The sequence below is a fragment of the Sinocyclocheilus rhinocerous genome, unplaced genomic scaffold, assembly GCF_001515625.1.
Source record: "Sinocyclocheilus rhinocerous isolate Xijiao unplaced genomic scaffold, SAMN03320098_v1.1 scaffold28, whole genome shotgun sequence".
Lineage (NCBI taxonomy): Eukaryota > Metazoa > Chordata > Actinopteri > Cypriniformes > Cyprinidae > Sinocyclocheilus > Sinocyclocheilus rhinocerous.
This window is the reverse complement of record NW_015652416.1, coordinates 1,240,534-1,250,513: the sequence shown is the minus strand read 5'-3', so window position 1 is coordinate 1,250,513 and position 9,980 is coordinate 1,240,534. Positions and strand designations below refer to the sequence as shown.

The following is a 9,980-nucleotide window of genomic DNA, read 5'->3' as shown; positions in this document are numbered from 1 at the left end:
TCGCGGCAGGACTCTGCCTCTACTGCGCGGCCACGGACCATTACATCGGAATCTGCCCTGTCCGACCCCCACGTCCAACGGTGAGTACCCTTCAATTTGAACCTGAAATCTCCAAACTTTCCATGCTATCAGTGCAACTCCTCACTCCAGATCATTCCATTACAGTCCCTGCCCTCGTCGACTCGGGCTCCTCAGGCAACTTCATCTCACAGAACCTACTAAAACGTCTTCACTTGCCCTGCACACGCCAAGCCCGGGAGCTCAGAGTCGAAACCATCCAGGGAAAACCGCTAGGGAGTGGGCGGGTTAAATTCAGAGCTCCTCCGCTGAGGCTCAAGATCGGCAACCTGCATGAGGAAGAGATCACCTTTCTGGTACTGGAGGAACCCATGGTGGATATCATCCTGGGACGCCCCTGGCTCATTCTCCATTCTCCGGAAATCAGATGGGACTCGTGTGAGGTAACTCGCTGGAGCGAGTTTTGCCTGCAGCACTGCATCTCTGCCCTTCCCAAGCCGTCTCAAACTCCTCGCACGGCTCAAATAGCCTCCACTCACATCGAAAGTCCCGAGCCGTTGGAAACACCCACCGTCCCATCTGATTATGTGGCGTTCCAGGATGTCTTCAGTAAGCAGGCTGCCACTCACCTACCGCATCATCGGCCATGGGACTGCGCTATCGACTTGCTGCCTGGAGCTAAACTCCCCAAGGGTCGAGTGTACCCCCTGTCCATCCCGGAGCGCAAGGCTATGGAGGAATACATCCAGGAGGCTCTTTCTCAGGGTTTCATTCGTCCCTCCACATCACCAGACGCATCCAGTTTCTTCTTCGTGGGCAAAAAGGACAGGGGCTTAAGGCCATGCATTGATTACCGTGTTCTAAACTCCCAGACTGTGAAGCATCCTTACCCACTTCCCCTGGTCCCTGCAGCTCTCGAGGAACTCCGTGGGGCACGCATCTTCTCCAAGCTGGACCTGCGCTCCATTCGACCTCGTTCGAATCTGGGAAGGCGATGAGTGGAAGACGGCCTTCATTACCCCATCTAGCCACTACGAATACCTCGTTATGCCATATGGCCTTTCCAACGCTCCGTCCGTCTTCCAGGGATTTATGAACGAGGTGTTCCGGGAGTTCCTCAATGACTTTGTAATCATTTACATCGATGATATACTCATCTACTCCCGGAACCAGGCCGACCATCGCCATCATGTGAAGCAGGTCCTCAGGAAGCTCCGCCAACACCATCTCTACCTGAAGCTGAAGAAGTGCGAGTTCCATCGCCCCACCGTGCAGTTCCTCGGATACGTTATCGGCCAGGAGGGAATTCAAATGGACCAGGGGAAGGTAAAGGCCATTACGGAGTGGAATCGGCCCCAGTCAGTGAAGGAGCTTCAGAGATTCCTAGGATTCGCAAACTTCTATCATCGCTTCATTAAGGATTTTAGTCTGCACACAGCTCCATTAACCTCTTTGCTCCAAGGTAAGCCCAAGTCCCTGTCCTGGAATCCCAGCGCCCACGAAGCCTTCGGACAACTCAAAACCACCTTCAGCACGGCCCCTTATCCTTCGTCATCCCAATCCTCAAGTCCCGTTTGTGGTGGAAGTGGACGCATCTTCCACCGGGGTTGGGGCCGTGCTGTCTCAACTGTATGGCGAGCATCCACGCCTCCAGCCTTGCGCATACTACTCCAAGAAACTGACCCCAGCGGAGCAAAACTATGATATTGGTAACAGAGAGCTACTCGCCATTAAATTGGCTCTAGAAGAGTGGCGACACTGGCTGGAGGGAGAAAATCATCCCTTTACTGTTGTTACGGACCACAAGAACCTTTAATATCTCCAAGATGCAAAAAGACTCAATCCCCGTCAAGCCCGCTGAGTGCTGTTCTTCACCAGGTTTCACTTCACCATCACCTACCGGCCTGGCAAACGTAACTGTAAGGCGGACGCATTGTCACGAATGCACTCACCAGATGCACCCTCTGAACCTGAGCCAATTCTCCCTCCAGCCCTAATTGTAAGTCCCATAGTATGGAATATCGACAAGGACATCCAAGCCGCCACTCTCACCGAACCAGCTCCGCTGGGAGGCCCAGAAGGGAAGACATATGTTCCCACATCTCAGCGACTACCACTTCTGGGCTCAGTTCACAATGTACCGGGCTTTGGACATCCAGGCAGCCAACGGACCCTCTCATTCCTCCAAGCTCGGTACTGATGGCCCAGTATGTCCCGTGATGTCATCAGGTACGTCCAAGGGTGCTCAGTCTGTGCCATGTTTAAATCCCCTCGTCACCTCCCTGTAGGCAAGCTCATGCCAATGCCCATACCTCAGCGGCCCTGGACTCACATTGGGATCGATTTCGTAACGGACTTACCCAACTCTGAAGGCAACACCTGCAGACTAATTCCCCTCAAGGGATTACCCACGGCGCGAGAAACTGCCGAGTCGCTCTTCACACATGTCTTCAGGAATTACGGAGTCCCAGAGGATATCGTCTCAGACCGGGGTCCGCAATTCATCTCCCACTTTGGAAAGCGTTCTTCCAACTGCTAGGGGTCACAGTGAGCTTGTCCTCCGGTTATCATCCCCAGACTAAAGGCCAGACTGAGCGCAAGATCCAGGAAATCGGGCGTTACCTCCGGGCATACTGCCAAGACGACCAGCACAGCTGGGCCCGCTTCCTCCCATGGGCTGAGTATGCACAAAACTCCCTCTGACAAAACTCCACCGGACTCACACCTTTCCGGTGTATACTTGGCTACCAACCCCCACTCTTCCCGTGGACCAAAGAACCATCGGAGGTCCCAGCTGTGGACTACTGGTTCCGAGCGAGCGAGAGAGTGTGGGACTCAGCTCACGTACACCTTCAACGTGCAGTGCAGAGAAACAAAACCTTCGCGGACACCCGGCGTTCCTCGACTCCCACCTACCAGCCTGGAGACCAAGTATGGCTATAAACCCGGGATCTGCGCCTCCGCCTGCCTTGCGAGAAGCTGAGTCCCCGCTACATCGGTCCGTTCCCGATACAGAGGCAGATAAATGAGGTCACCTACCAGCTTCAACTCCCACCCAGGTACAGAATTCACCCCTCCTTTCACGTATCCCTCCTAAAACCCTGCTCTCCTTCTGCACCAGAACTCATGGAACCAGCGGAGCCTTCTCCTCCAGAGATCCTCTAACAGCCATCCGTCTACCAGGTCAAGGAAATCTTGGATTCGCGGCGGCGGGGCGGCCGGCTAGAATACCTGGTAGATTGGGAAGGATATAGACCAGAGGAAAGATCCTGGGTGGCCCGGGACGACGTTCTTGACCCCTTACTGTTAGAAGAGTTCAATCGGACCCATCCGAATCGTCCTGCACGCAGAGGCCGTGGTCACCCCCGTCACCACTTGAGGGTGTCAGGAGCCGCCCCTGAAAGAGGGGGTAATATCAGCGAGTCACCACAATCACCAGCCACAACTTACACCAGATCACATTCACCGCACCTGTCATCTGCAATCAAGTCACCATTCAAAAGCACGCTCCCTTCCAGTCACTCACCGTCCGGTCTACCGTTCACTACCCTGAACTTTTCCAGACTCGTTATATGCTACTTACCTGTCTCTACTCACCCTTAGATTCCCAAGGTTCCTCCTACGGTGATCTCCTTCGCTCCTGGATCCCGTACCCTCTGCATACCTGCAAAGAAACCCATCTTCAGTACTCGGCTAAGAATCATTAGAACTATAATTTCTGTTGGATACTCACCCGCCTTTGCTTCAGTCAATCTGCACATCCATTCCTGTCTATAAACCTGCTATTTCAATCACTAACCTGTTGTCTCTGGCTTGATCTGTGACAATGTTTCATATCGTTCGGTATCGATAATTATTGAAATTTTTTATAATCTTTTTTTAAAAACAAAGAGCAATAGAAAATTGTTTTTTTAAATTTAACCACTGTATTTTTAAATTAACCCAATCTATTGAGACAAAAAACTAATATTTTTTGTTTTAACAGTCAAACACAAAATAAGAATTAAACATACAGTGGGTACGGAAAGTATTCAGACCCCCTTAAATTTTTCACTCTTTGTTATATTGCAGCCATTTGCTAAAATCATTTAAGTTAATTTTTTTTCCTCATTAATGTACACACAGCACCCCATATTGACAGAAAAACACAGAATTGTTGACATCTTTGCAGATTTATTAAAAAAGAAAAACTGAAATATAACATGGTCCTAAGTATTCAGACCCTCTGCTGTGACACTCATATATTTAACTCAGGTCCTGTCCATTTCTTCTGATCATCCTTCAGACAGCAGCGGCGCGTCTCGTGGGCTAGACTAACAAAATATTAAAATGCAACAACGTCACTTACATCATCATCACCGCATCTCGTGCGCCACTGATGACGCTCCCTGACACACACTTAACATTTGATTGTACTATTTTTGCATTGAAATGCAAATGTTTATTTTAAATTCGACTAATATTCATTCTTTATTCACAATCTCCTCATGGCAGGCAGGCACAGCACTCATTTCAGCATGTGTTCGTGTTTGTGTGTGCTGTCTGCGAATTCCACAGGAAAACCGCGGACTTGGCAACACTGTGACGGATAGCAATGTCTACAACAGACACGACCGCTGTCGCGGCGCGACCACAACAGCTTGAAGTTGTGCTGCACTAATAGTAGTAAGGCTTTCCTCTGTGTATACATATCCTTACAAGTACAATTTGAGCTGTATTATTTGTGTCCCCTTCAAAAATTGCTCGAGAAATTTTGTGTTATTTAATTTTATGCTACTTCTGCAGCAAATGTAGCTATTGCTCATTGTGAATTTTAATGCAGTATCTAAGGTTAACTAATGAGATCTTATTGTAAAATGGTACCTATTGGTATTTATAATTCATTTGTACTTTAATCGGTTTAATTTTTACTTTATACATTTTTTGTTTATTGCTCTATTGTATTTAAATGTTCAGTTATTTTTGTTATAAGAAAAAAGTTATTAAACTTGTTATACTGTATTATGACAACATTTTTTTGCAACTAAATTTCAATACTGATTGAAATGATAATACCTTGATAAAAGCATTAGCAATTAATCGCAACATGAAAATCTGATACCGGCATATCCCTAGTACTGAATTAGTATTTAAAAGGCATTCTCAAATAAATTTTGAATAGCACAGCTCTTTGGTTCTATAATTACTAATTTTGCATATTGTTGAACTTGAACTTGTCGTTCTTGGTTCATGGTAATATTACTAAATTAAGAACATTATTGTATTAATTCCACTTTTATAAAACAACAATCTGCTAAATGAGAGCAAGGCACTTAAAGGGATGCTTCACTCATCATTTACTCACCACTGTACTATTCCAAACCTGTATGAAAATTATTTTCCTCAGGAGATGTTTTCAGTTTTGCATGTTAAAGGGGTGGTTCATTGCGATTTCACGTTTTTAACGTTAGTGTGTAATGTTGCTGTTTGAACATAAACAATATCTGCAAAGTTACGAAGCTGAAAGTTCAATGCAAACGGAGATATCGTCTTTTAAAATTCTGGCATTTTAATGCCTACAAAAAGGGCTGGTAGGGACTACAAGAAGTTACTTCCCGGGTTCGTGACATCACAAACCCTGATAAACCCCACCCTCGGGAAAAGGCAGCAAAGGGGGCGAGGCCATGCTGCGCTGCTTTAGAGAAGAGGAAGAGAAAACTAGAGGTGCACGTAAAAATCTATTCATATATGAATTGCGATTCTAATGGATTCACAAGTTTCAAAATCAATGTTCTAAAGCAGCGGTTCTCAATCCTGTTCCTCGTGTCCCCCTGCTCTAGTCTGCACACGCTCTGCATCTCTCTCTCCCTCTCTCATTCAGCTCAGCTATAACAATGAACTGTTCAAATTATACACTTATTTTCACATAGCTATGAGAAGTGTTAAACATGGATGCGCGTGCAGTTGCCGTACTCTATTAAAGCTTTAATAAAAAACAAAAACAAAGCTGCTTTGCAATGATTTGCATCGTGAAAAGCGCTATAGCAGGGGTGGCGAACGTCGGTCCTGGAGAGCCGCAGCCCTGCAGAGTTTTGCTTCAACCCTAATCAAACACACCTGAACAAGCTAATCAAGGTCTGAAGGGTTACTAGGAAGCTACAGGCAGGTGAGTTTTTATTAGGGTTGGAGCTGAGCTCTGCAGGACTGCGGCTCTCCAGGACCGGAGTTCGCCACCCCTGCGCTATAGAAATAAACTTGAATTGAATTGAATTGTATTCCAAAGCGATTAAATTATGACAGAATGCTTGAGGTTCGTCCCTATTAAATTCATTGCACTGTTCTATGGTGACATCCCATAAAAGTTGCGGAAAACCCCTTTGGTTTGATAAACAAAGATTATTTAAGACACTGATGTTGATATCTGTACTAATACTGTAATACATTTGTTTTTATGTCTTACTGAAATGTCTTACTGAAAGACAGACATTTCTAAATCATTTTACCACAAAATGGAAATGTGTTCCTACCAACTATCACTGAAAGACAAGAGCTACTCCATAAATGGAGGGAATGACTGGTGATGTTCTGAAAGCCGCAGACGGCATGTTGGATCCGTCGGAGACAGGCCACAAAATGGACAGACTGCGAAAGAACACTCTAAGTCTTGGTTTACATTAGATCGTGCCTGAAGAGTAGGAGATAAGCATCTTCAAAAGCTGCCTGGCGAACCTCAGCTATTAAACATACGAAATAATCATTTTATTATTGGCATACCGCTGACGGCGTGTGCTTTGCACAAAATCCATCTTGTAGCGAGATTGCGAATTCTAAAAGAAACGAACTCAGTGGAAACTAAACCACGTGGGCATTCGCACTTGGTTCCATCTACCAACGTTTTTGGGTTCTTGTTAAAACATGCCCTTATCAGCAGCGTCTTTAAGTCTTGGAACACCCTCTCGTCAAGCCAACGGGACTCACAGAGAAGGCACACAACTGAGAAAAACACATTTTAGAAAGGCAAAAAGATTCCTTGGCACCTCGTAAGTCCTCTTATTGAGTTTTTACAAGATGGTCTGGTGTAATTTCTGGCCTGCGCTGCCCAGTTCGTGCCATCAGTCCAGTGAAGCATAACAACAGTGCGGCACTTTATGCTGAATGCTGTCATGACCTCAGTACAGCATTAATAGGCCAAAGAAGGTCCAGGGCATCAGATGGGAAGGTGAGCACGATGTCTCACTCTATTGGGAGGTCTCTGTGCCATAACCAATCCAAACACACGACTGCTTGTTCCTTTCAACTTTATCTAAACACTACTCTGAGGAATTACTAGTGAAAAAACGTTGCCTCCAGCGAGCAATTCCCTCCACTCAGTCACAACCGCACACGCATTGGGGTTCGGCAGACTCCTCTATCACCGCGTTCCTCCAGGTGTTGTTGTTTTTTTCTAGGAATGATGATAATTTCAACTTGGTAAATGGCTGACAGGAAGTAAAGTAATGTGTGGTTTTTGGATTTACATCATTCCTGTCATAATTTATTGGGGAAAACCTGTGAGATATGATGGTTCAAAATATTTTAAGCAGGGATTACATCAAAGTAACACTAAAAGGCTTGGATGTTGGGAACACAGACCTTATTTATTGCAATAATGTTAGAACTTCACTACCTTTCAAAGGTTTGGGGTCAGCAAGATTTTCTTTTTAAAAGAAATGAACACTTTTATTCAACAAGGATGCATTACACTGATCAAAAGTGACAGTAAAGACAATTAGAATGTTACAAAAAGCTTCCACTTCGAATAACTGCTGTTCTTTTGAACTTTATATTCAAAGAATCCTTAAAAATGTATGATGGTTTTCAAAAAAAGTATTAAGCAGAACTGTTTTCAACATTGATAATGATAAGTATTGTTTCATAAGCATCAAATCAGCATATTAGTATGATTTTTGAAGGATCATGTGACACTAAAAACTGGAGTAATTATGCTGTTAAATTGTAATAATATTTCACTTTTTTACTATTTTTACTCTACTGATCAAATACAAACTTGGTGAACACAAGAGACTTCTTTCCAAATTATTAAAAATCTTACTGACCCCATAATTTTGAATGGTTGGTGTATGACAAAAGTTTGAATAAAAATAGCAGGATTTGATTTTACAAGTAAAAACAAATGTGGGTGGTAATCAGAATTCTACAGCTATGAAAAACAGCTATGATCCTCTCTTACCAGGAAAACATGGTCATGATGCTCTGGTTGACGGCATTGCCATGTAAATATGTGGTTGAGTACAATGCCATGTAACTGGCGCCAAGAAATTCTGAGACATTCTATTAGAAACCGTGAATACTGTGTAACACCAAGGTATTGCAAACTGGTACTTCCCTGTGCAAAAATCACCAACACAAAGTGTCTAGATATAGCTCATGTTCCTCTTTTAGAGCAAACCTCTGAGCCAGTTTTCTCAGCCACCGGGCGAAAATTGTACATTCAACTGCTCAGAAATGAGACACGAAACGTCATCATTAATGTCCGCCAAGGTTCAGGGTTCGTTACAATCCTTAAGCCTAAATATGGCAACTGGAATATTGATTCTTGCCTTAGCAAGCACCACTAATTTCTAACAATACATGACTTCCAGTTAACCCAGTGTAAAATATGGTTTACTTTACAGTCTTTCACCATGCCGGCACTTAACTCATAACATTTTCCACAGACCTGCAGAGGCAAAAATGATTATGAAACTCATTGGTTTCACATTTGGTTTGGTTTTCGATGGCCATCCCCCACTCACCGTGCCGCTGACTCTGACATCATACAGGCGTGCCCATTCATCCTCATGGCTGTCCACCATCATGACGCTGTCCTCCTCCTCCGAACCCCATTCTGCCTGCAGGTCCAACCGTACCTCCTCGCCGAGGGAGTGCATGCCAATGGCAGGGAAAAGCCCATCTGGAGCCACCGGCACCACCACTGACCCCACCTTCCATTCACACACATATAAAGAGAGCTCTGTTAAAGCATTCCATAAAGTTAACCACTATTTTACAGCACATTATAACTGAGAATAAAGACTGCTCTTTGAAATGATGTCTGTATCACTCCTGACCCTACTATCTGGCCTGCAGGAAAACCAGTCATCAGAAAACAACCCTCAATTTGAAGACTAGACTATTGTGTGTTCAAAGACTTTATCTCTACAGATTCTTGTAACCACTGTAATGGAGTAATAAACAAAACCATTACACACAATAGACTATAGAACTCATAGTTTGATGCAGATGTTACGTGATTAGCTAAAGAATGCTTAAATCTATAGTGTCTAATTATTTTTACATGGGGTTGGCAAAGTTAACACTTGCAATTGATTAAATGTGTTTAACACTGTTTTACTTTGCAATTTGGCGATTTTCTTATTTATGTAAATACAGAATTAAAGGGATGTTTAGAAGCTTTAAACTTAGATAAGTCTTAAATTTAATTTTACCTAAATCATCTCTAAATGTCAGTTCATTGATATATTTTATACAGTCAACATAACTACCATTCAAAAGTTCGGGGTCAGTAATATTTTTTAAAGGGGTCATATGATGCTGCTAAAAAGAACAGTATTTTGTGTATTTGGTGTAATGAAATGTGTTTATGCGGTTTAAGGTTCAAAAAACACATTATTTTCCACATACTGTACATTATTGTTTCTCCTCTATGCCCCGCCTTTCTGAAACGCATCGATTTTTACAAAGCTCATATCCAGGGCATTGTGATTGGCCAAATACCTCAAGCGTGAGACAGAAATGTTACGCCCCTTACCATACTCTGATGCCCTGTCCGGCCGGAGCGACGAGACAAAAACATTAAAGGGGTCATATGATGCGATTTCAAGTTTTCCTTTCTCTTTGGAGTGTTACAAGCTCTTGGTGCATAAAGAAGATCTGTAAAGTTGCAAAGACTAAAGTCTCAAATCCAAAGAGATATTCTTTAT

At 44.0% G+C, this 9,980-nt stretch overlaps 1 protein-coding gene across 1 annotated transcript in view; it reads right to left on the bottom strand.

The window, feature by feature from the left end:
• LOC107714925 (SPRY domain-containing protein 3-like) overlaps positions 1-9,980 on the bottom strand; it is a 69,996-nt gene that overhangs the window by 36,342 nt on the left and 23,674 nt on the right. The window contains exon 7 of the mRNA XM_016520923.1: positions 8,757-8,981. Within this exon, the coding sequence (XP_016376409.1) occupies positions 8,757-8,981 (225 nt within the window). The remainder of the gene's footprint in view (positions 1-8,756; positions 8,982-9,980) is intronic.